Here is a 27,508-nt window from a genome sequence, read left to right on the forward strand (position 1 = left end):
ACAGGCTTGCAGCCAGGGCTGGTGGAGTACTCCAGCCCCCAGCTCCGCATGCATTCTCAGTCACTGCTCTCACAGCACGGGCTGTGATGGTGGATATGCAGGGATCCCATCCTGGCTCCCAGAGAAAGAATGGAGATCTTACCTGCTGCTCCCATAGAGAAGCAACAGACATCGTGGGATGTCCCCATCAGGCTAGGGAGGGGTGGCAGACAGATAGCATCCCCTGGGGTTTTTCTCTGAAAGACTGAAAAACTTGGGGTTTACACCCAGGGGAGCAGGAGCCTAACGCAGCACACACTGCACCCAGGAGAGCAAGCTTCTGAGATCCTCCGTTCATCTGCCATCAAACAGCAACACTCAGGGTCAACTCAGGGGTCACAACAGTGCCAGCCCCCTGGCCTACACTCCTCCAGCCTAGTCAAGGGCTGGAATAAGGACGTGGCGCCTGTAGCTCTTTCCTGTGAGGGGTGCATGGGGCATTTAAAGCTGATCTAATTCAAATAAGATACAAGAAAAGATAACGGAGACTCCAAGGCCCTAAACGCTCTCCCATGTAACTGTTAGCAAAACATCTCATCTCTGGAAAGTAAGGCCACTGCCAATCCAGGGGTATCACAATTCCCAGCTCCCCAGTCTCTAGCACCCAAGCTCCTGCTAGGGCTCCCCTTGCCCCTGCTGATACCAGGCCAGTATTTGAGAAGGGCATTCAAGGGCAGGTGTGACTACTTCTATTACTATTTTATGAATAGATAAAAGTCACAGGTTCTAACTGTGTCTGGATCCCACAGGAGACATGAAAACCTGCTGAGGCCAAGCAGCCCACGGGACACATCTATTTGCTGGGCTATCCCACCCCATGCTGAAATCCAAGGTGTTCCAGTTCCTTACTTGGAAGGGTGTACTGGTGGTACACAGTTGTGTCTCTAGAACACTTAGCAGAACTAATCATTACTTTGTTATGCTGTAACTTTTAAGGAAATAGTCACAAGGAAAAAGGGCTACCTACACATGCTTGTTACCACTGCGATTTTGTTACCAATATGTCTGGTCAGTGGTCAGCTGAAGCTGATGCGGAATGCACGGAGGGGCTGTGATTCATTCTGCTTGCCTAAGTGGAAGCAGGAAGAAAGAGGAAGAAGGAAATGGTGGAGGGGGAGGAACGGAGAGAGAGGAAGGGAAGCAGCATGGGCAGAGGGGCTGCAGAACAAGTAGGCAGAAACAGTAACTGAGGGAAAACATGGAAGCCAGAAGGCCCAGGACCAGAGCTGAGGAGGAAGGAGAGCAGGGTTAGGACAGGCCCCACGATCTCACCCCGACCGACCCTCTGCCCTCCTGAGCTCCTGGAATGAGCCAACCTGGCTCTGAGACCACCCCCTTGTTGACTGTCTGTTGGTGTTTGCCTTAACAGCACCCCCCACCGCTAGCCCATGGCCGTCATGCCAAGCCCATCCGCTGGCAGGGGATCTGCTGTCCTGCTACCCTACCTACCCCAGGCCAGCCACTGTGGAGCTCCAGGCCTTCCTGGGCTGGGCTCTGCCATGCATCCTCCCAGGCTCCACCTCGAGCCTGGAAGGCATGAAGGCAGCAAGGGCTCCCGACTGCCAACTTCCCTTCCCTAAATCGGAAACCCTCACTTACAGAGCCATAAATTCTTCCCCACGGAGGCATTCTGGATGTGATTAGAGCCCTCCCCAGGTCTGGGCACCAGAGGAATTGCTTGTTCCTCTGAAGACATACTGACCCTCGCAGGAGCCAAGGGCAGCCATGCTCTTACTTCGGCTAGTGGAAGCAGAAGACCTTTCACTACCAGAGAAAGATGCTCGCGCTCTGCAGGCAGGAAAGGAACATGCAGAGAAAAGGCTTTCTTAAATATGGAGTTGTTCAACATTTTGTTGGCCCTGGCTAGAGCCACCCTGTGTTAGCTAAGGCTGCCACCATGTAGTTCCACAGACTGGGGTCTTCAATGACAGGTGACAGATTTTCATGACTCTTTAGAGTGGCAAACAAGACCAAGATGTAGACAGAATCAGGGTACCCCTTAGTGGATGCTGCAGGCCACCTGTCACATGACCCCCTTCATCCCTGTGTGCATCTCCTCCCCTGCATGTCTGTCATGTTGATTTCCTCAGGGTCATCAGCGCTACTGAACAAAGGCTCCTGTGTTAGTGTTAACCACCTTGGTAAAGTCTATCTCTAAATACAGTCACATTCTGAGGGGCTGGGAGCCAGGGCAACAGCCCACAGCACTCACCATCTCTCTCTTAGTTAGTTCTCTTGTTACAAATTGACTGGCAGAAATACCTTACGTTTTGTTAGGTTTCTTGGGGCTCAAAGGTTAGGCATACCACACCACCGTAGCAGTAAAGCAGGAAGCAGCTAGCCACACATCTGTAGTTCTTCGTTTTTTGTTCAACCTGGGACCTCAACATACGGAATGGCACTATCCACACTTAGGGTGAATCTTCCCACATCAATTAACCCATCTAGAAGTCACTCACAGACATGCCAAAGATCTTCCGGATGATCCCAGACCCTGGCAAGCTGGCAATGCCAACCACACCTTTAGAATGTCTGAATAATACTAAGGATCTTTCCTCAGTAATCAACTCAGGACCAGAGCAGCATAAACAGGGCCCAGTAGGCAACCAGTGCCTGTACTCCCAGCAACTTGCAACTGCAGGTCACCTAGGGATGGTAGGGAAAACTCTGGTCTCTCAGGATGAAGCCCCACCTCTCCAGCAATGTCAACCATAGACACCTCGTGCAAGGCTTCACCCCTTTGCTTTGAAAGCTGTGTCCGGAAAAGGCTGCAATGAACTCATGCACATCCAGTCTGAGGCTGGAAACTAAACACAAGCACACTGGGCCTGCCCAGCACAGCAGCTGCATCTTCCTGGATCCAGGTATCTGCCCCTACTAGGGCCTGAGGAACCAAGACAGATGGTGGCAATATTCACTCCCTACATGTGGCCTCATTAGCCGGCAGTAGCAGACGCAGCCCTGGAGGCATCAGAATGGGGGTTGCAGGTTGCAGGAAAGGACAACCCTAGGAGCCTTGCAGGGAAAGAGCTATGGTCTGCCTTCTCCGGACACAGCATTCCCTGGGCTATCATGGGTGAGTTACATTGCCAAGATAGTTATTTAGTTAGAAGCACCAAAGCTCTAATCACTGCCTGCAGCAGCAACATGCCCCACCCCCTTTATAAATCCCTATAGCAAAACCAGGCCCTTTCTCCAACATCAATCACTCCAGGACACTCATAACAGCACCACAGGCAGATGTGCATGCACACCACCCACACCCCCCCCACACACACACCCACACACACACACACACACGGGATGGGGGAGAGATTGAGAAGGGGTAGACAGAGACACAGACACACAGAGAGAAGGAGAAAGACAAACACACACACACACACACACACACACACACACACACCCAAAGGCCTTAGAGGTTACCACTGAACACATGCGTGCACGTGATTCCTGCTCTGTGAAATGTGTTAAAAATGCATGCCTGGCACAAGAGCTTCCTTCCTCAGCAGATAAGGGACCCTGCTCTGAGGCACCCTGCAGTGCAGCAGGCTGAGCCAAGGCCCTGCCCCTGCCTGACTCACAGGCAGCCATGCCAGAGAAGGCCTGTGACGGGTTTTAACTGATGAGATAGATGAGAGCACTCAGCACAGCTCTGATACCTCAGCCTTCACTTTGGGAAATGGGGACAGAGAGGGCAAGGCTGGACACAGGCAGGAAAGGCCCCCATGCAAGAAAGCTCCGGCCACTGAATGTGACTTTCAAAGGTGCTGCCGAATCCCACTGATCTTCAACAAAGCCAGGGCCTCCGTTTTGCGTCTGCCGGTTATCATCCTCACCTGCTCAGTCTGGTGATACACAAGTGGAGTGTCCCAGGCGCTGACCTCCCAATGGAATAAAATGCTTTAAAGAACAAAAGCGGAAGCCACAGCCTGCCTGTCTTCCGGCACCTCTATACCCCAGGAACTCCTGCTCTCAGCTCCAGGAGGAATTACATTTCAAAGCGTCCATCTGCTTTTAAATCTAAACCGACCTTGTGCTTCTAGATGAACACACACCTCAAAGAGGGGAGGGGACTCCTCTGCGTACGGCTGTAATTAATATTCCTTCTTCATGGAAGACATTTGTTTGAAATGATAGGATCCCATCAGAAAGTCATTTTCCTTCCAAGTTCACTAGGCTTCCAACATGAATGTGAATCCCAGCGACGGAAGTCACACGGAACCAAGCCCACTCTGTTTGCTCTTTGCATTGTTTGACTTTGGCCTAGACACAGCTGGGAAAAACGACTCGGAGATCCCAATAGACTATGTTGGATGTTCGTATTCTAATTTGCAAATAATTTGCCTATGTCAAAATAAAGCAGAGATCCAAGGCGGAGAGCTTTCTGATCAAATTATAATCAAGGGCTGATGTGTGGGAAGGAAAAGGAGTAGTCTTCAAGTTCCTGTGCGCCCCGTCAGAAGCCTGTCAACACATGTGCCGGGGGCGCTGCTAACTACTAATAACTACTAGTATCTAGTTCACGTCACTTCAGATGTGTCACCATCTTGGGGTCACTCATCTGTAGCATACCCACATGGGGATCTCCAAGGATCACCTTCACCTTGTCTGACCTGCCTCTTCACTGGGGTGTCTATGTGAGGGCAGTGGTGTGCCTATGATGGTCTCTCTCATCACAGTGCCATCTATGGTGGGCTCCCATATGACACTAATATAGATAGAGCTGTAAACAGAGCCCCCTCTGTTCACAGAGCCTTTCTTCACCCTGCTAAACCTATGCTAAAGTGAGCACCCAACAGACTGTGAGGCCTGGAATCTACTCTAGGTAAGGTACACTAATAACTACTTTTTTTATTGTTTGTTTAATGTTTTAAGACAGGGTAGCCAAGGATGACCTTGAATCTCTGGGCTCCTTCTTCCGATTCCACCGTGCTGAGATGGCAGGCATGGACCATAATGCTCAGCTTTCTGCGGTGCTGGGGATCAACCCAGGGCTCTGGATGCGTTAAGCAAGTACTCGGTTGAGCTATACCCCCAGCCCTAACAAAAGCTATTTTTAATTTTAAAACTTGGATGCAAACTGGCTTTTCAACAATTGTGTTTATGCTCTGAGCAAAAACACAAAATAGCTTTTTTAAAGCATGGTTACATCTAGCTCTGCGGTTTGTTCAAGCCAACCATTTCTAATTCTATCTTGGAAAGTCTCCCCATACTTAACCCATCAGTGGAGGGCAGGTGGGGGTAGATGGGAAGACAGCAGGTGCCAGACCGTGAATGTACCTACCTTTTCATTCCAGAGACACAGGGTTTGTGTGCTCTCAACAATGGGCACCTCTTCCTTCTCATGGAATAGAAACTAGCTTTGAGGGGCTAGTGATGTACTCATGGGCATCTAAAGATGAGAATCTAAAGAGAGGTTCAAAGACATTGCTGACCCCCACCCACTCACCCAGCACTCCGCTGAGCAGTCAGAGCACCATTTCTGATCATTTCTATGCTTTTGTTAAACTCTAGACTCAAGTTCTCTTCCCATAAAATGTTGGGGTTGACACCCCACACGTCAGCAGTGTTGCCATCAAAACAGAAGCATCACTGTCAGCCCACTGACAACTAAGTAACCTGCTGAGGCTGCTATTCACCGAGGCTGACAGACCAAGCACAAAGACTGTCCAGAGGAAACAGGAGGACTGTGGGTAAGAAGGGGAACCAAATGACCAGGGTAGTGCTCCCTGAAAAATATGGAAGTCAGGGCCCCATCAGAGGCCACAGGAGTCAGCTGGGCTGTGCCCACAGAGACACCTTTGATCAAACTGAGGGATTGTCTATAAACTCACTGCAAATAATACTGTCTATGTCATCCAGAAGGCTGGTCTGCCAGACACTTTGCAGGTATCTTTTAAAATGAAAATAAGCTGACCACCAACTTCACTGCTATCTATAGCTATGAACCCTTTGGTCTTCCTGGTCCCTTTAGGCAACCATTAGAAGACACTTCAACCTGACCTACTTATCTACCCCTTCCAGGCAGGTCCATGCCACTTGTACACCAAGCCAGGGAAAGAATCAATCAGTGGAAATCAACCCACAGTGGTAGTAAAAATCAAAATACTTGCCATTTCAGCGAACAACCCAGGGGTCAAATCTTTTCTGTAATCCCATTTCTACACTTGGGAGGGGTAGGCAGGCCCCACAAGAAGCCGGCTTCTCATTCGAGCCCACCTGTCACCCAGGCTACAGCCACAGGCCTGGACTCTCTTAGTTTTCACATTTCTAATCTTGGCTTCTTCTATCACCAAGAGCATCTGAGACGTACTATGTTTGTCCATTTACCTATGAGGATTTTGTGTCTGCGTGGTCTGTTTGAACTCTCTGGGCACCAGCAACTGATGTCTGTCTAGAACATCACCACAGACGTATCCTCTTTAAACTTATCTAAATGGAGAGTCAGGACACAGCACAGGGACATGAAGACTGGGTTTGGTGTGCATATAGGAAGCACAGTTTCCTCAGTGGTCCCCGAGCTGCTCCCATGTGTCCTCATCCAAGAGTCACTCTGCATCTCTTCCACCAGATGCCTCTGCTTCCCATAGAAGTTATCTTTTTCCCTGCAACCTGTACTGATGCCAGTCTCGCCCTCTCTTCTCTCTTAAAGCCAACAGCGCCTGGTATTTACTCCCAGGAAGTCTCCTATCCATGTGCTAACAGAGCCAGGCATTGCTCAGCTCCCGATCAGAGCGCGGGGTCAGGATGGGATGCCTGCAGCCCCCACCCACCTCTGCAGCATGCCCTGGCTCCTTCCAGGACACTGTCCGTGCACACGTTCTTCTGAACTTCTCATTCACTTCAAGATGAGCTCAGAGGTTTATAATCTAGAAAACCACACTTTTCCTATTCAGAAAATTAGTACTTCTTTTCATCCCCCTGCCTAGAACCAATGGAGAGCATGCTCAACTAACATACTCAGGAGGAGGAATGGGTGGTTTGTGGGTGAGCAGGGTGGAGGAATAGCAAACCTAACTCGCTGCTTACCAGTAAAGGGCTACCTTGCAATGTCCTGCCTAGGGTATGCCCCAGTGCAGTGAGTTCTTACTGTAGCCTTCTCAGTCCAGAGACCATCCTGCAATCCAAGGCTTCTTACCTAGATAAGATGGCTCAAGCCAACACTGTGGATGATAAGCCAGGAGATATGCTGTGAATTCAAGGCCAGCCTATACAGAAAATACCAAACTAACCAGGGCTTTCTCAAAAAGGAAAACCTAAGTATCTCTCTGATGACACAGTGCAGCCACACAGTTTCATTTACTGAAATCTGTCCCTTGCAAATCCCATGACCCAAGCTGGACAGTAAAGGGCACTCTTTTTAAGTACAGGGCACTCCTCTTTTGAAAAGGAGAGGACATGCATGCCTGAATGCCGGGCTGATAAATCTACCATACTTAAGATGATATCGTGCTCTAGGCACTTTGGATTAGGGAGTGCCCGCAAGCCTGAAAAGGCCATGTGCAGACTAGGTTCTGTAGGAAGTCTGAGGGTTAGAGTGTCCCCTGTGAAGCCTGGTGGAGGGAAGAGGTGGGCACTCTCAGTTCCAAGGCCCTGAACAACAGTGGGACAAAGACCAACCTGAGTCTCCCTCCCCAGCAGGTCAGAACACCTGGAAGTGGTGGGCTGGGCCAACCTGAGCCAGGCTCACTGGAGCCAGGACGCCAGGACATGGTGGCTTTCAGCTGTGCTCTCTCCCACTGTCAGACATCTCCCTGCCAGTTCACAGTGCCTGGCTTTTGGAAGGTTTAGTGAAGATGGCAGTGGAGGTGGACAAGACACAAAATCGGAGCCAGCTATGCCGACCTCACCCATGCCCCTGATCCCCTTACTCCTGCTCACCATCTGCAGGGAGGGAAAAGAACAGACTGAGCTTCGAAGTCAGCCTGAGGGGAAGGACAATGCTGGTGACGATTTAATAAGAACAGAAATGGGGGGAGCTCCAGGCTCTTCCCAAATCCCCATTCACTGGCCAGGCTTGAGCCTAGATAACAAACAACCATGGTTAGAAGTAGGGAGGCAGCTGAGAGCAGAGAGCTTGCTACCCCACTGCGGGCTCTGGGCTCCCACCTCCACACTGCAACTTTAAAAAAGAAACTTCCAGAATAGAGTGCTACACAGATGATTCCGCAAGTAAAATCACTTGTGGAATCAGCCCTGACAACCTGATTTGATTCTTGGAAGCCATGTAAAAACCCAAATGCTGTGACACACATGTGTAACCCCAGCACTCCTACAATGAGAGAGGGGAGCAGGGGCAGCGGGTGATGGAAGTTCATGGGCCAAGTATCCTGGAGCAAGAAGCCTGGCAGAAGCAGAAGCTCCTGCTCATAGGAGAGAGCTGAGCGCTGGAAGTTGTTCTCTGGCCTCTGTGTGTGTGTGTGTGTGTGTGTGTGTGTGTGTGTAGTCTTCATCTCATCTAATGCTGAGATGAAGACTAGGAAGATTTGCTGTGCATGGGTACCTGAAGCTCACCCCAGAGCAGCAGGAAGCCCTTAGGCCTCCACAATGCGATCCTGACTAAAATCCTCCAAAGGGCAAGTTCAAAGGGACTGTGGGAGCTGAGACCTTGCTCACATCACTTGGGGACCCTCCAGCAAAAGGCTCAGCAGACATTTGAATACCTCAATGGTAGGGTGGAGAGTGCCTAATTATCAGCTGATAATTACACAACCCATTTACATACAGTTGTGATCAAACTCTTCACCTTGAAAGCCAGCAGCTGTCCCTCTGCTGCTGGGAAGAACTTTCTAACACATCACTTGCCTTTCCTGACAATGAATCTCCCCTTGTCAGAGCCATCTTGGCGCCCAGCGGAGGATGGCTTTTATGAACACCTTGGTTCCTCTCATTTAAGGTCTAAAGGTGAACCCCGTAGGCTGCTCCCCCACTACGACTCCAGCGCTGACCATTCTCCATGCAAGGAGAATGGGAGAGATGGAGTCCAGGGAAAGCTGCAAGGCAGGGGTACAACAAGCCTCCACCCCAGACATGGAGAGGCAAGGCCACTCTAGGTCAGACTCCAGCTAGAGCTTAGCCTGAGAAGAGCGAGGCCTGATCAGCAAGGAGCGGCTGAGGTGTATCTGACTGCAGTCAATACAACTATTCCCCTGGCACACTTAGGAGTCACTGTGTCAACCACTTGCATCTTGGGCTTTGGCAACAAGGCCTGTGTAGCAAAACATCTTGCAGTAGAATGTACTCTGGTCAGGAGCGCAGCCATCTTGCCCTGGACCGTGCTCAGGTTATAAGAGCTTCTTGTATCTACAGGTACTGGATACGGTCGGTCACCTTGGGAAGAGTTTTTTCCTGGTGGTGTAACACAACCCTCCGTGCATGTCCTCAATCCAGAATCTACACTCTCTTGGCACCACTTCAGGTTCCAGCAGTGCACTTTTGAAGGGGCAGCCATTCGATTCTAACATACTTCCCCCACACGTGAAGTTTCAGGGGAGAGCATTGCTCAGAGGTAGAAACACTCGCTCCATCCCCAGCGCTGCAATAAAGAGGCTGCCTTCCTGGAAACAGAGTTGGAACGGGACACTTCTGTTCTCTCGCCACCTTCACTTGGACTAAGGCTACCTTTACAGGTAACTCCAAATCAACTGTGTTACATCCTTTTATTTTAGGAACAGTTAATCATTTTTCTACTCTAATTCCACCATGCCTTAAGCCAAGACAGAGTCTGATGCTAGGGTCAGCTGATGCTGGCCTACTACACATCAGTGAAATCTATGACAGAAGCAAAGGGAGCAGGGGTCTCTAAGGTTCAGATAGAGGGGACACAGTGGGACAGATGTACAGTGCAGAGACAGGGCTAAGTATCCATCTCTGATTCCAATAACTAACTCTCTAAGTGGACTGCTTACTCTGAGCTAATGATGACAGATGAAGAGGAGGAGGGGGGAGGGAAGGAGCTGCTAGGGGATAAACTGGGGTACACCCAGGGTTTCAGGGTGTAGACTTGTGCAAGCACCAGAAGGAACATCAGGCATGGACTCTCTGAGAAGTCCCTACAGACAGCCACATATCCGCAAACCCGTCACGTGACAAGGGTATCCAGAGGAAGCTGTATTGGCGCTGAGTCTCTCCCCCCACCCCACTCTCCCTCCTCTTATCTACCAGGAAGAAATCCAACAGTTCTTCCAGACTCATCCCATCCAGCCTCCAGCCTCAAGAGGATTACATCCAGCATTTCCCTAGCGGCACCTGTGGCAGCAGCTTCTGGAATCACCCCATGTCATCTGCAGGGTTGGCGCGTGGCTCCCAGCAATCTTTCTCTACAGAACATGGAGCTGCTGGGCAGTACAGTGCCCACCCCAAAAACCATATCCAGGGAGCCCTCTTTCTTCTCACTCCAGACCTTCTCAGTTACACAGCCAGTGAATATAAGCCATACACATCCTGGCCTCTGGCCTCGGCTTCCTTTCACAGGATAATCTGTTTTTCTTCAGAGGGTGATCAGAGGACAGAGCAGACCAAATGTGTGTGTGAACTCGGATCCCAGGGACTTTATTAAGAGATCACACAGTAGAAAGGTGAGAAGTTTTTACAAGGCATGTTTCTGAGAAAAGCAACAGGGTTATACTCATGGTGATCTGCAAGATGGCCTTACCTCACACAGCCTCCGTGAGGGGCCAGTGTACCCAGTGAGCTGTATCCCGGTGAGCTGCTTGGAGTCTCGCTCAACAACAAACAGTGCCGGCTATTCTTTTCTACCACATTGTGAGTCTTCTCTGCCCTCCTCCAGCTCCATAAAGCCACTGTGATTCTCCTTGACAGACAGCTGGAGCTCAGGGAAAGCACGTGCAGAGCATCCGCAAAGCCCTGGGTTCAATCCCTAAAACCAACCAATAAAAACACAGGGATATCTGGTTGTGTGTGTGTGTGTGTGTGTGTGTGTGTGTGTGTGTGTGCGTGCGCGCGTGCGTGCGTGCCTGCCTGCCTGCCTGCCACTAGAAACTGTAATAATCCCTGTAGTCATGGCCACTTACTTGCCCTTCAGTAGTCTCTTCTTCAGTGTAGAGACCTTCTTTATAATAAGGTTGGATGCCACCGTGTCTCTGCATTCTTCTGGAAAATTTCTGCACAGCTGACCCTTATCCTGAGTATTTATCCCTCCTCTACACAGAGAGCTTCACTAGGTTCCCCACCATGTCTAGTCCAACCGAAACCAGAGTCACGGCCACAAGAGATGAAGCCAAGCCAAACAGCTTAGGATCCCCCTGCTGTTTGTAAAGCTAGACCATCTTACCCCCATACAGCCAAATCTCTCTTGGAGAGCTGCATGCTTCTCCAGGGATACACACACACACACACATACACGAGTGCTTCCCCTTCTGGATGCAGACCATGGCTGTGTTCATCCCTAAGACAGAGCCCTCTGCTACTGGTACAACTTCTGGGAGCACAAAGACACAGGAGGAAGAGGCCAGACACCAACTGCCTCACACCAGGTTGGTGTGGAAGGCTGAGCCAGCTACCTTCCAAAGTAAGTGTGCCTGTGGGCAGCTGGCCCGTTGTAGATGCCAGTGGACAGCTAGCCGTGAGAACAAATGGGGGCAACAAAGAGCAGACTAGAACCCACTGGCCCTTGGTGGGGCTCTACCAAACCAAATAAATTCTTATCTAGGGCCTGCTGGTGCTGAAAAACTGTCCTGGACCTTCAAACGGTCCTTCTGGGCAGAGGCCTCACCATGTCCCTAAAGCCAGGCCTGTCTTGTCACTGTTACACCCTGAAGTTCCAAAGGACAGGGTAGAGGGCAGAAGGCCTTTGCCTTGGGCTTCTCTGTATATCCTTCCCAGGGAAGGTACTGGACTTACACAAGATATCAGCAAGACACACAAGACAAGCCCCTAAAGCCAGTCAGGCCACAGTGTTTTGGATGAACAGATGCCCTTTGACGACCCTCTGTGAAAGCACGTGCACAATCCTGAACCCAGAAGCTGCCGCTGATACTTTGTGCTGGGTAGAAGCACAAGATGTAGGTAGCTCTGACAGAAATGGGCAGCCTGTACAATGCAATGCACAGGCTGTGGGGATGGAGACAGGCGAGCGGTGGGGCACCTGCCACAAGGGCCAAATAATCATTGCCAGGACAAAAGTAAGGTAAAAACAGGAATGGCAATTTCCAAAAATCACTCACTGTTGATACACGTGGGGAAAAATAAGGCTGATGAGGAAAGAATAACACATAAAGTGACCTGTTGGAAACTGAGGGTATCTCTGAAAAAGTGTGCTTTAAGTTAAGGAGGCACTGTCCCTGGAAGCATTCCAGAGACAAAGTAAAGTTTTAGAGAAACTTTACTTTTTAGAGACAGAAGCCCAGGGCCAGGAAAACAGCTGGAGCAGACACAAGCAGGCCGACATACACCGCCCTGAACCTCCAACTTTTTGACATTTACCAAAGTGCAGCTTGAGTTATTCCCAGGAATGCTAGGAAGGCATTCTACCCCCAAAAGGGGGAGGAAGGGTTGGAGACATTTATTTTCTAACCCCAAGCTTGCCTAAAACACAATCACGGCACACTAAGAAGAGGAATTCCACATTATTGGAGCCTACATATACTTCTGCTCAGATCTGTGTCCCTGAATCTGTAAAATGCTAGTGTCTCTTGTCCAGTATTCTAAACTCCCATCATGCATCTCTTCAGAGAATGTGGATGTGTGTGTGTCTCAGTCTGCAGATGGTAGGCAGAGCAGGTACTTCAGGTGGCTCATGAAAGACCTCCAGTCTTAACCAGAATTACATTTCTGAAGGAAAAGACGACTCCTGCAGGCAATGTGGGTGGTGGCTCTGCAGAAGCAGCAGCATCCTTTGTTGCTAACCTGGAAAACGCTGGAGAGAATGAAGCTCACCTCACCCAGCCTAAGCAGACTGGGAACAGGTCCTAATCGGAGCCTACATCTTCCTAGACAGAAGGCCAAAGGGTTTGTCTGCCACTAGGCTTCAGAATTTGCTCCAGGACACTGTTAACAAGACCTTAGGAGAGTGAGAAGGTGGCAGGTAACAGGAATGAATAAACAGACAAGAGAAGAGAAGCCAGTCTGTCCCACACACGTTTCACGTTTCTCCTGCAGTTCCTCCCAACTAGACGATTTAATTACAGACTCGGCTTTACACACTGCCCTGTGGTAAACAACCAGGAAATGCAGCTCTGTCTCACTCTCTAATTAAAGCAACCCTGTGATGGGGGGCGACGGCAGTCTGAATTTTAGGGTTTCCTCGTTCCTCAGTTCTGAGTTTGGAGTCTAGGAACTAGGAGGTGAGGGAGAGTTCAGTCCTTTTCTGGAACAGTCTTTCTATGTCCAGTGAAAAGCTGGACCCTTGAGTTGAGGAGGGGGTGTATAGAACACCACCTTCCCTCCTGGCCTGGAGCCATCATAACCCTCCCTTACTGACCATCGTCTTCCGACTGTGGTAGAGCCTAGGGTGTGGAGCTGGGTCAGTGTGAGTCAGAGCTCAGACACTGCGCGCATCTCAGGCCTGTCCAACCCGCTGTAATCTCTATCTGGGAACTAGTCGACAGCACTGTGAAACCCTGGTAGAGACTTGGCTCTCGACAACTGTCCCCCTCAGGCAGGGACAGAGAGCATCAGGATGGATGGTATGCCGTTCATGGGAAGAGAAAAAAGAGCCTGCAAACAAATCACTACACAAGTGGGCCCTGGAGGCTGGTGACACACCCCCAACTCAAGAGAGGAGGACTTGCAAGAGCCTAGACTGCCAGGCGCATCCCTCCTGGGTCTCAGGGACACACAGGGGCATCTACACAGTGAAGAGGAAACTCTCCGTCCTTGCTCTTGCAAATAACCCAAGGACGAAGCTCTAGGGCAGCTGAACCATATGATTCCCTCTCAGCCCTTAGAAGCAGACTGTGCCATCCAGCTCGCAGGACGGAGTGTGTGGAGTTTGGCCTGACAGAATGATGTGCAGCAAGTCAAGCAAGCATACATCTTACACAGACCCAGCCGTGATAAAGGTGCCAGGGAAGAGGGAGAGGCTCCACCCACTATGAAGTCACCCACCCAGGCTTCCACATCTGGTCTTGAACATCTTCCTCCTCCGGTTCTCCTCCCACCTCTTTGGCCAGAGTTGCTGGGCAACAGCAACCAAGAGAAACAAACTCCCTTTCTTTGCTCTTCTCCCCCTGTCCACCCTGGAAAGTCTGGGATTCCCCAGGTCCTACCCCAGGCCATGAACTCTCTGGCCACACGGCCACAATGGATGACCTCATCCACCCCAGGACTTCTTCCCAACCTTATGAGGACAGAGCTCAGCTCTGAGCTCCCTCGAGCTTACCTTAGCCTACTACCTCATACACATCTGCAGAAGGCTCTCAGCATCACTGACCCTTGTACGGTCCTGCCCTCCAGAGCCCTGATAGCAGCCATTCAGTCATCCCACATCCAAGCTCCACCCACCCTTCAGGCTTATCTCAAGAGTCTGACCAACTAGGCCGCCCACTAAAGCTCTCGAGGGGTAGTGTCAGTTCCCCAGCCCTGGTGGGTCACCTTAGTCCATGGTTCTCAACATATCACCTTGCCCCGCAGAGGACAGCTGGTCTGGCTTGTCATTAGGATTAGAATGGTGCTGATGCCGTACTGTGCATGAGGCCAAGGCTGCTAACAAATACTGTCCACCCCAGGCACCCACAACAGAGACGAGCCTGAAATGAACGCGGACTGTGCCTGACCTGAGAGCTGACGCCAGGGCCATCCTCCTCGGTTCACTGCCGGCCTCCTTTCCTGTCTCCCAGCCTCTGCTTTCCCAAGCTGCCCTCCACTCGGAAAGCAGAGCAATGGCCGGATCCCATGACTACACACTCTCCTCCTTTGCTGGTTCTGAAAAGCAAAGCCAACCACTTGAATGCTCTCACTTGCTAATCCTGTGCTCTCTTCTGGACAGCTACATTGGTTTGGAAGGGTTTGGAATTTGCTTTTAATATTATGTGTTTGATATATTCAACCTACTGTTTGTTAATTTGTCTTACATCTTGTTTAAATATTTGTGTGTATGCACATGTTTCCACATGTGTAGACATATGTGTCTGCGTGCAGCACACAACATACATGCAAAGGGCAGAAGACAACTTTATGGAGGCAGCTCTCCCTCCACTTCCATACATGTTCAGCAGATTGAGCTCAGGTCACCAGGACTGCAGGGCAAGCATCTTTACCCATTGAGCCATCTTAATAGCTGTCTTAGTTGGAGTTTCATTACTGTGAAGAGACACTGTGACCACAGCAACTCTTATAACAAAAGCATTTAATAGGGGCTGGCTTACAGTTTCAGAGGTTTAGTCCATTGTCATCATGGCGGGGGTGGGGCGGGGGGGGGGGGATGGCAGCACGCAGGCAGACATGGTGCTGGAGAAGGTGAGAGCTGTACTCGTTGATCCAGACACCAAGGAGGAGACTGTTCCTGAGCTTAGGTGGTGCATAGGAGACCTCAAAACCCGCCCCTACAGTGACACACTTCCTCCAAGAAGGACACATCTACTCCAACAAGACCACTCCTCCTAATAGTGCCACACCCCTTGGGCCAAGCATTCAAACACACCAGTCTATGGCAGCCATTCCTGAACAAACCACCACACTAACCTACCCTAATTCTTAATGAATTAAATTAACATTTTCTACCAATATTTGAGATATTATTTTTTGACTCTTAGAACACATTCCAACCTTTTTCCTTCCTTTGGTGTTTCTGGAACATTCTAGGGACACTGCCCACTGGGCATTCACTCTTCTCACCATTCCGGCTGTTACCAGTTCCTTCCACAGAGGTGTCCTGGTGGTTCCACTACCCTGCCACTCGGATTTCTGTGAGTGAACACACACATTGACAGAGAGGAGGACGGGAGGGGAGGGGGGGAGAGAGCAAGGTCTCTCCCTAAAATGGCATCATAGCCATTTGTATTGGGATGTGACCACTTTATATTCAGGAGTTTTCTTTAGAAAACACTGTTTATTTTGAGATCAAGTCTCACTGTGTAGTCATGGTTGGCCTAGAACTTACAGTTTTTGAGACTTCATTCTCTCTCTCTCTCTCTCTCTCTCTCTCTCTCACACACACACACACACACACACACACACACACACACACACACACACAGACACCACAGTACACATGGGGTTCTCAGAAGACAATTTGGAATTGGTTTTCTCCTACCACCATGTGGGTCCCAGGGATCGGACTTAAGTCATTAGGCTTGGTAGCAGAAGCCTTCTCACCAGATCTCCTGATTTTCTTGAGCTTTATTTTCTAGCTTTTCTGTTACTGTTTTCTCCCTTTAAGCAATCACAGTCTCTTCCTCCAAGAAATAAGCTTCTCTTGCTAATTTTATTATTCTACACCAGCTATATGCAGCTCTATGCGCTAGGTACAGCTAAAGGCTCATAGCCACTGTACACGACAGGCACTGATGTCATTCCCACTGTACACACAGGGATGAGGCACAAAGTGATTAAACACAGCAGGGTTATATCCCTGGAAAGTGGTAGAGCCGAGATTCAGACTCTACAAGTTCACAAGTCTGTGTATCCCTCTATACCACAGCCCTCTCCTACTTCCTAGAGACAAGAGCGTTTGTGTCCATTGATGAAGATAGCCTGACCCCAAACTGTCACTTTTAATCATGGCTACTTGGTCAATTCCCCATGTTCCAACCAAAGCCCGGGACAGAGGGACCCTGGAAAGATGGAAGAATGTCCCTAGCACTCACAGCCAGTAGGTGCTAGAAACCAATAGATATGATCTCCCAGCCACCTAGCAATACCTGGGAGGGTAAATTTATGTGTCAACCTAAATGGGTCAAGGGAAGCCCAGGCAGCTGCTGTAAAACATGACTTCTAGGAGTATCTACAAGGACGCCTGGGGAAGAGGCAACATCTGGATTAGCACACTGTGCAAAGCAGCTCACCCTCAAACACAGATGAACCAGTCCACTGGGAGGAAAGCAGAGCATGAAGGTACAAAGATCGCTCGCTCTCTTCAGCTGCGACATCCATCTTCTGTCCCCGGACATCAGCAATCCGGTTGTGTGGCAAACTCAGAATTTCTTCTGCATAGTCACATGCATGGCTTAGTGTTCTGAAAAATCTCTGTCTGAGTCTGGCCTCTCTCAGGTTGCTTAAGATAACCTCTCTCTATTCATTTCCCCATGTGAGAAGACACTTCCTCTTCTGACCCAGACTAGTCTGATATACCCTGCCCTCTGGCCTAGAACTTTTCCCCTGAAAATCATAACTACATTTTGAGTTCTCATGGGGTACTGGCAAACTGTCACAACAGCTTAAAGAGTGCGGCTAATCCTTAGTGGAAAAGGAAGTGGCCTCAGGTAACCACCATGTACAAGCATGCAGAACCAAGGTGTCATGTATAATTTCAGTGGCCTTAGGCTGCTGTAACAACACACCACAATCTAAGAAGAAGCAAACAGAAAGGCATGGTCCCACAGCCCTTCTGAGGGTAATGAGACAGAACCTGCCCCAGGCCTAGCTGTGGTTAGTTTTGGAGCAAGCTGTGACATTCCACACCTGGTAGGCACAACATCCGCAACTTCTGTCTTCATTTTCACCTGACACCTGCATGTATGTCTGCAACCTTTCTACAATAAAGACACCAATCCATGGATAATAGAGTGACCTCACTCTAATGAATCACATCTGAGGAGACATTATTTCCATTCTGAAAATCACACTCTGAGGTACAGATGTTAGTGGTGCAAAGTATGTATTTGGGGAGAACACAAATAAACCCATCACGCCAAGGATGTGAGGACGGCATCCAGCTGAGTTACCTTCAAGCCTGGGGGCAGGGAGGTCCTGGAGAAGTTAGAACCCAGCCTGCTGCCTCTAGACACTGACAAGGAGAGAACCAGTCATGATAGAAGCCAAGGCCTCGAGAAGGGGATGCTTCCTGTCATCTTTTGGCTCCTGTCTATGTCCTCTGCTGTCCCCAACATATGACAGCTTTGACTTTCCCGCCACATCATGTCCAACATGGTAAAGCCTCCACCTCGTGTGCCCTCTTTGAGCCCAGTGATACCTCAAAAACACAGAGAGAAAACGCAGCCATTTTCAGTACTATTGTTCCCTGTCACATCAGGGTAACAGACACCACCCTGACAGGTCACAGATTATCAAAGTCCTGCAAAGACCCAAGAAGGAAAGACTTGACGCCCTTCCTGAAGCAAAGACCAAAACAGAACAGAGGGGTGAGGCTATCCTCAGTCCTCAGCAGCTCTTCCTCCTACCACAGGGCTTTCAGGGGACTGCAGAGCAAGCATCTGTCCTTCCAAGATCTACCTGATGCCATTCTGCAAGACGCAGCATCCCACACAGGGACACATCTCGGCAACCAGGGCGCCACGCCCCAGCTCTGCTTAGAAGTGTGGGGTCATCCTAGAAAAATCATTGACTAAGCAGACTCCCCCTAAAATAAAACTAGGATATGTTCTTTTCTGTCTTCTTTAATACTAACCAATGGTCTTCAAATCATGCTCCATGACCCTGTGATGCTGAGGTGACAGAATGGAAGAAAGGATGCGTTTAACTTATCTGAAGACTCGTAACAAATTTTAGAGTAATGAGCTTTCCAGGTGTGTCTGTCACCAAGTTAATCCTTCTTCAATCTAAAAGCAGAAGGATGAAGCAGCCGCACTTACTAGCTCGGTGATGCAAAGCTCACCTGCACATGGGTACCACGTTCTCCCTCAGCCTATCCTAGCCAAGCAACAATTACTAACCCACTTTCCAGCCAGAGACGCCAAGCACAGAGTGGCTCAGTGACCTCTCCAGACACACGCTGAAGTCAAGGCCAGGAAGATAGGGACCAGGGGCTTTCTGCACAGCCTGGGCTGCTGGCACTCCCAGGAAGTAGCATCACAGAAAGAAACCATGGGTAAGGAAGTCCTCTGAGGGGAGTGCTCCATGAGCACCCTCAGGACAAGGGCCCTCGCCAGTCTCATCTTCAGAGGACAGACTGGCCAGGGCAGACATCCAGGCTCAGCGTGGTCCTTGGCTCAGTCCTCACTTCCCCAGCCACATCACAGCCTCTTTCGCTGGCCCTCCTCAGTCCTCACTTCCCCAGCCATGTCGCAGCCTCTTTCGCTGGCCCTCGTTCCACCTAGCTTCTCCCTGCTTTCGCATACAGCTCATCTGCGCCCAGTGCCACATCCTTTATGTGTTTCACGCGCGAACTTTTGTTTACCTCTATGACAGTAGTCTTTCTAAGCCCCCAGGCACACCCTGGATTCCCCTGGGATCTGGCAACACTGTCATCACCATAGACTTTGCCATCTATTTACGTTTAGAAGGAAACAGTTTCCACGTGTTTACTTACAAGGGTGGTGAACCCTGCCGCTGCCAGTCTCTAAGTCCTGTGGATTTCCCTTGAGCTTATTGCCTGGGCATCACTGACAGATTAGCATACGAAGGAGTGTCACTGTGGACCTGTCAAAATATTTTTTGACAGGCTAAAGACACATTTTACAACGGGATTCGCAGTTAGCAGAGGGTGGTTGGCAATATGTTTCTGCAATCTGCCCACCATGCAGACGTAGCTCTTTGTTTTGATCAGGCTGTGGCTCCCTGTCACTCCTCGTTCATACATTATGCAGACCCCAAACAGCAGGGCCAACACAGAGACCGCGTTCAAATAATTAGGAGGAGGCTGCGGGGCTGAGCGTTGCCATGGCACCACAAGGAATGATGGTCGCATTCTGAGAAGGACGGAGCAGCTGAGGACAGCAGGAAATGAGCACCATCACCTTCCATGAGACCTGCAGGAGAAATCACCCCTTACTCCCCAAGCCAAACCCCTAACCCTGTATCTGATATGACTTACAGACAGCATGGATTTCCCAGATCGCACTGTGGGAAATGTTTATGGAGTAAGACTACAGAACCCTATCTTGAACATCTTTTCAAATGATATACAGAGAAATGTGGAGGAGGAATCCCACCAGGAAAAAAAAAATACAAGGGCTATGTGATAAGCCTGCAGGCTTCCAAAAAATAACTTTCTCTTCAACATGTGTTTTGCTTGGCAGAAATATTTTCCATACAACTCTATTTTGAAGTTTCAAGCTCACGCCATGACCATAGAGCCAGAAAAATGAAATGCAAAAAGGTCGCTGACGTAGAGTGCTGCGGCTGCTATCTCACTTTAACAAGGTATAAAAGTCCCTCAAGTAAGGGTCACTCAGGAAGTCAGCCATGTCAGACGCTCAGTCCTTTCTTACTCTGAAAGCCGGACGTGGTCCCCGTGTAAACTGGACAGTGCCAGCCTGTGTGCCTCTGTCCTGCTCACCTCCCCCCACCACCGCCCCCGTCAGGACCATCCTTACAGCCCACCGTCTTCCTCATTCTCTGCACAGCCCGCCATGTTGTAGCTAACGGAACAGACAGGTCAAGGCTCTCCAATTCCCCAGGTGGTCCGAGGACCCAGCAGTCCCGCCCATCTTCCTTCGAAGATCCAGGCTCAGTCCTTCCTCCCTGAGCACCACCCACTTGCTAGTCTACACCCCCTTCTACCTGCTAGTCTACACCCCCTTCCACCTGCTAGTCTACATCCCCTTCTACCCAGCTCCCTTTCTGCCAAGCAAGTGCCCTGGAAGCAGTAAGTCCCTTCTTTCTGTCTCGCACTGTGCCTACACTCCCTCTGCACATCTGAGGATACTGCTGGCACTCTTTCCTGGACACACCAGTCGCACTAGGTGTGGCACTCTGCTCCAACAGAGGCTCCCTGCTCTTCAGGAGAAGAACCACAGACACAGGGCAGTAGTTCCCGACATGGTGGCTGATCTATCTGTTGGACACTGCATCTGTTTTCTCCCTATTTGCTGACCAACTGCAGCACTGTGGGGTCTCTGCTCCTGTGTCCTTCTGCTGGACCTGCACCTTCCTGGCTCAGGAAGGATGTGCTAGGTAAGCGAGGCAAGGGCCAGGGCCCTCTTCTTCATGTCAGCTAGAGACGCCAGCCCCTCAGTTGTCTCCAACCTTCTTCCTACCTCCCACACCACTTCCTTTCCTGGTGATCCTCTCCCTCCCACCAGTGGGGAAGATTCCAGGACATATGTCTTTCATTCTGACCCGACCCCCATTTTCAACTTGGACAAAACTCAAAAACAACTTTCAAATCACTGAGGAAAATTATCAAGTATAACTATTTCCGGTATCAGCAGTTAATGAGTCCTAAAGTCAAATTATTTCCAATAGGAAAGTGCAGAGTAGACGGAATGTGCACATTCATGTAGTAGACAAGCACGTGTGTGTGTGTGTGTGTGCGCGCACACACACACACACACCAAGCCATTGGATGGAGGAAGCTGATGCCTGGTCACCACGTAGGCTGGAGGCCACCTGGGAGCATGGCCACACCTCCATTTTCCTCCCCTTGGCAGTTAGCAGTGCCCAGTTCCCCGGGACGGCTTACAGCCACGTGGTGTGACCTAACATGGTTCTAAGACAGTGTAGAGTGGAATGCTTTGAAACATAAACACAGAATACACCTCATTAAATATGACCTTCTGATATGCTGTGGATCCTGGGTATTCTGTAAATACAGGAAAAAAAAACCATAATGCTAAGAAAGACAATCTGATGTAAGCTAATGACCGGAGGGATGAAGGCTGAGATACACTGTAGCCCACCCAGAAAACAAGTAAAACCAAGGCTTTCAAAGCTCCAGAGGGAACGAGACACAGAAGCTCTATCTCACGCTCCACATTCCCCACCCCGCCTGGTCCCACAGGCAGGAGCAGCTGGCCTGAGCCACCCTGGGAGGACCTAGCAACAGGGACAGGCAAGGTAGTGAATGAAACACATGTCCTTGGACTGGAGCTGGCTCAGGCCATCCTGAAACCCTAAGGCAGCAGAGCCAGCAGCCGCTCAGTGAGGAACAAGCAATCTAACAACCCGACATTTCCCAATTAACTAATTTTCCATCCCCAAAATGTTTTGCTAATGTTTGCACATTGAGGCAGTTCACTCTCCATGTGTAAGCTGACGCCCAGAGATGTCTCTGTTGTTCCCAACAGGCGCCATCAACAGGCAGAGAGGTCAGCCTGCAGGAAGGTCCCAAGCCTCCAGGGCAGCACACCCTCCCTGGGGTCCAGAACTGTTTCGGCAGCTGCGCTGACAGTTCTGAGGGAGAGGAAAGCCACATTTGTTCAGAAATATCATAACCATAGCACTGGAGAACACAAGGCGACTGACAGGAAAAGGAGCTGCCAGTGTGCCCTCCCCAAAGGATTTCCAGCTGGCTTCCACATAACCAAGTTCAGCAGCGGGCCACTGTGTGACCCATCCCCCTCCGGTGTCCCTCTGCGTGTGAGTGAAGAGAGCCGAGCCAGGAGCAGAGGTCCCGGGGCACCAGGACCTTGTGCTCTTCTCCCTGCTCTGAAGCACGCTGACCATGAGAAGAGATGGGACCGCCATACTGCGTCCTCCGGTGACTACCAAGGGCATGAGTGCAGAGCAGAGCAGACTGTCACTCTAGGGACCCTTGCTGCAGAGCAGGGATGGGAACTGGCCAGTGCTCAAGCCCATCAAACACAGTAGGGCTCAACCAGCTTTAGCTGTGCACCAGATGATAGAAGACCCGACTGTGGTCAGCGAGGACCCAGTGAGCCCAATGACAGGAGCCACACCGCACCCCTCAGTGACTGCATAGGAAGCAGGACAAGGGCCAATTGATGGTCTGTTCTTGTTGAGCACAAATTCAGGGAGGGAGGTTTTCAAGGCTGAAAATCCATGGTTGGAACCAGTGGACATGGTGTCTGCCACACCTAGCAGAGAACAGATTCCCAGAAGGGACAGGGGTGGCCAGGGTGACAGGGGATGGGGGAGCACACACCTGCAAAACACCGACCAGTGGCAAACCACTAGCACAGCACAGCTTCGTGGTGACAGAAAGGTCCCAAGGGTAAGGACAGGAGCTACCAAGGTCCAGAAAGGCAGTTCCACTCCAAAACAAGCCACCGCGGAGAGCCAGGACTACAAAGGTCAGCTAACTTGGGGCAAGCATGGGCTCAGGAAACCACAGACATTCTACTCAAAGCCTTCAGGGAATGCAGAAAAGCCCTGGCTGCAACCTATGAGAATGGCCTACATGCCTAAGCTGTGACCCAAAGTGGCCACTGAGCCCCCTGACAATGTAAAGAATCCCAGGACAACAGAGACACCATGACACTGGAAACAAGCGGGCCTGGGAACGGAAACTAGTCACCAGTGGAAAATCGAGTCTTAATGTAAAGTTTAGGAGCGGAAAGCCCAGTGAAAGGGCAGATCCAAGATCCGAGATCCAAACCCAATGAGCAGTAAGGAACCAGAGGCAGACACGCACGGCCCCCCAGAACCTATCCACAGTGCCAAGAGCAGAAGGTGGAGCCACAAAAGCCAATGGCTCCCCAAATCACCCACAAGACTGCTAGACTCTCTACTTCAATAACAATGATACAGAAAACACTAGACAAAATATCCCTCTCTGGGTCAAGCAGAACAGGTTCTCAGCACTGTAGTAACTGAAGACACACACAGGGGACAGACACTCTCTGCCACTGAGACAGTGTGCAGCCATGGTCAGGATCATACACACTCAAAAATAAACAAACAAACAAACAAGTCAAAACCCACCACATGTGGGACAGGAAGCCTTCCCTACACTGCTGTAATAAAACCAGTAACATCCCACTGGCGGTGGATCCCTCATGAGATACTATTTATAATTTACCCCCTCCCCAACTCTACCCCATACAAGTGAGACTTGGGCTCCCAAGCTGAGTGTTTAAAAATAAAAACTAAGAGTATGCAGGCTGTGTGTGTGTGTGTGTGTGTGTGTGTTAGAGAGAGAGAGAGAGAGAGAGAGAGAGAGAGAGAGAGAGAGAGAGAGAGAGAGATCAGGCATCTCCAAACTACACAATGCTCTCACTGAAGGAGCAGCCTGATCTCCTGATCTCGATCTCACTCTCTCTCTCTCTCTCTCTCTCTCTCTCTCTCTCTCTCTCTCTCTCTCTCACACACACACACACACACACACACACACACATACACACATACACACACACATACACATCTATTTTAGGAATCGGCTTTCCTATATCATAATGAAACCTTAAAAAAAGAAAAGACAAAGAGTGTCCAAGACACACAGTGGACCCAGGTTTGGTTCTCAGCACCCACAATGTGGCAGGCAGCTCACAAGCTCCTGTAACTCCAGTCCCAGGGAATCCAGTATCTCTCCTCACCTCCACTGGCTCCTGCACACAAATAGTGCACAGACATATACATAAATACTTAAAAGAAAATAAGGGCATATTCATCTCCAAACTACACAATGCTCTCACTGAAGGAGCAGCCTGATCTCCAAGGGTTTCAAAGCCAAACCTGCTGAGGAGAGGACTTGCTGCCACCAAGCATCTAGACCCTGCAGGAGCAGGCGCAGGCGCAGAAGACCCTGAGAGTCACTCACTTCCCGACTCCCAGATACCCAGAGTTACCAAAGCCAGAGTTACCGGAAGAACAATTTCAACTGACTCTTAGAAACTCTCAATCTCTCTCTTTCTCTCTCTTTCTCTCTCTCTCTCTCTCTCTCTCTCTCTCTCTCTCTCTCTCTCTCTCACACACACACACACACACACACACACAGAGAGAGACACACAGACACACACACACACATCTATTTTAGGAATCGGATTTCCTATATCATAATGAAACCTTAAAAAAAGAAAAGACAAAGACAACCCCATGGCTGGGTCACTTCAGTGTGCCAAAAACTAAAGCCAGAATTTCTCTCTTCCCTGCAAACTCATCAGATGTAAGCCCTGCCCAGCCTCCAGAGAGCAGCTAGGACTCCAGCTTTACTCTTCAGTCAAACTTAAGAAAATTAAAGATTCCCATTTGTTCACTTCTGAGCATCTCTGGGGACACGGATAACGGCATTCACATTATGCAACACCCCTCCTCCCCACCTGCCCAGGATGATGCAATGTGAGGAAGTCTTCCCAGAGCTTTCATTAAGCTACAAGTGAACTTCACAATCAGCCTCAGGATTCCTTCCTGACTATTCATTTTTCCCACATCTGTTTGGGGCAAAAACACTTATTAAGGGTCTAAGTCAGCCAGGAGTAGTATTGCATGCCTGTATCCCAAGGAAAATGAAGATGCAAGGCCAAATTGGTTGATATAAATAAAAACATGTATTAAAAAGAAATGTCCAATTGGGCAGCAAGAGACCACAGATGAGGCTGAAGTATCCACCTCCAAGAGCCTCTCTGCAATCACACAGATATCTACTAGAAGGCTAGATTAAGCTGGGGTGAGGTTAATCCAAACCTAACATCTCCAGGTAGAAATTTGCAAACATTTTTAAGGTTTTTGATAGTCTGGTATATTCTTCTCTGTACAGTTATCCCACTTTCCCTTCCATACACCAGTGTAAAAAGGAAATATTTCCATGTTCCACAAACTGAACTGGTTCAGGATCTTAGTTTTAATATTGAAATGTGAGCCAATTATTTTAATTGTTCTCTAACAGAACTATCATTACCAAGTATATTTACATCTTATTTGACCATGCATTTCTTCTTTCATGGATTCTATGACCATTTTCTTTTGTTGTGGAATTTTCCACATTGTTTTGTAAAAACTGTTTACATATGAAAGACCATTCCTAGTCATAAGCCGTAAATACTTCATGTTTGCCCTTTAATTTTGCTTACAGTGTTTATTAGAGCCAAAAAGTATTCAATCATTTGGATACTGTCAAAGCAAAATTCTTTTTTTATACTTCCTTTGATGTCTACCCCAAAAACATACGAGTACTCAGAGAGGCTCTTTTTTAAGGAAAGAATTCTGTCTTTGGTATAGACCAAAACAAAACAAAGATAAACAATGATCTGACCCAGTTTTGAAACAGCCCAGCTCCCCAGAGGCAGACCGCATAGCTGTCCCATGAAGTAGCAAACAGAAGACAGCTGACCCTCTGTACGAACTTTCTCTTGGCATAAAAATTGGTTAACAATAGCCGGGCAATGAGAACACCAACAAGCACGCATTGAATCAGGTCTGCGGGCAGATGTGAGCATGTGCAACAAGCCCTCTGCCAGATGCTTCGGCAAATGCAGCTTTGGAAAACACCTTTCCGGGTTTGTGGAAAGATGTAGTCATCTACCCTGGCCATCATCGAAGACCATCCCAACAAAAAACACTGCAGGTGTGCTGCTGGGCAGACCCTGTCCAGAGAGAACACACAGGGATGGAGGCAGGGTACCAGGCTCTAGGAGGCCAAGATCTCCCACTCCCAGCCTGTGGCCCTCAAAGACTCAACTACAGCTGTGGAGACCAGGGAAAGAGACCAGGTCTAACTCTGTGAGCCCCCTCTGGCCATTAGAGAGGAAGACCATTATCAATTGCTATCCACTAGCAGCAGGGAAGCCACTCTTGGGAGCATTCGGCACTCAGCACGAGCCCTGGGCAGACGGCAAGTTGAACTGGACTATTTGGTAGTTGGATTTGGAATTACAGAAGCCAAGTGAACAGACTCTGTGCTGGAATATGACTCACAGACACACAGATAGACACACACACATACATACACACAGACAGATACACAAATACACAGACAAACAAACAGACACCACAACTTTGAGCAGGAAACCTCCAAGGTAAGTAACTGATAACCAGAAAGCCACACTTACTGTGCCCTCCCTGCATCCTGAGGTGTAACGCGGATGGGGATCAGCCCTCTGCTCTGAAGAACCATGTTGTGTCATTTACCCTCTGACCCCTTCCCTGGCATTGTGAGAGGTGTGCATTCCCCAATTCCCAAGCTAGTCTGTGCTGAGGTGGGAACGATCTGAACTCCTACCTTCTAATGCAGCAGGTGGGAACCAAACTAAAAAGAGAGTTGATGACAGAAACGCTGCAGAGATGGTCCACTGAGGTAGGCTAAACGTCAAGGCCTGCCCTTCACACTTTCTGTCCTCTCTGAGCTACCATAGCCTTCTTCCTGTTCCTCCATACACCCTTCCCACCAGAGAACTCTGGCACATTCTTGCTCCAACTAAAGCCAGAGCAGGCAGCAGCTGACTAGACCGGGTCCACCTTCCAGCAATGTCCGACCAGACCCCGTGACACACTGATCACTTTCCTGTCGCTGCTGTGACTCTGGCCAACACCTACGCTTCCACTGCTGCCACGTCAGAGATCTCTCTGGCACTGCTCTGCAGCACCCAGAGGCGCCTCCACACCTGCTTGGTAAGCGTCTGATGAACGGGTGAGAGGGACTGAGATGTGTTTGTAATTATCTGGCAGAAGAAAGACTCAGAAGCACACCCCAAAGATCCATCTCGCCCTGGCTAACAATGAGTTCTGCTACCCAGGTGTCACTGGGGCACCACTGCCTGCTCCCCAGCACCAGATG

The 27,508-nt window shown here is 49.7% G+C and overlaps 1 protein-coding gene across 4 annotated transcripts in view; it reads right to left on the bottom strand.

Annotated features, from left to right (window-relative positions):
* Agap1 (ArfGAP with GTPase domain, ankyrin repeat and PH domain 1) overlaps positions 1-27,508 on the bottom strand; it is a 432,542-nt gene that overhangs the window by 320,021 nt on the left and 85,013 nt on the right. Inside the window, exon 1 of one of the 4 annotated variants that reach the window (XM_052192069.1) lies at positions 17,004-17,109. The exons of the other annotated variants lie outside the window; for them this stretch is intronic. Within the exon in view, the coding sequence (XP_052048029.1) occupies positions 17,004-17,091 (88 nt within the window). The 5' untranslated portion in view covers positions 17,092-17,109. Of the gene's footprint in view, positions 1-17,003; positions 17,110-27,508 lie in introns of those variants that run through there. 4 annotated transcript variants of the gene reach the window in all.

This window comes from Apodemus sylvaticus, chromosome 9 (assembly GCF_947179515.1).
Source record: "Apodemus sylvaticus chromosome 9, mApoSyl1.1, whole genome shotgun sequence".
In the NCBI taxonomy this organism is placed as follows: domain Eukaryota; kingdom Metazoa; phylum Chordata; class Mammalia; order Rodentia; family Muridae; genus Apodemus; species Apodemus sylvaticus.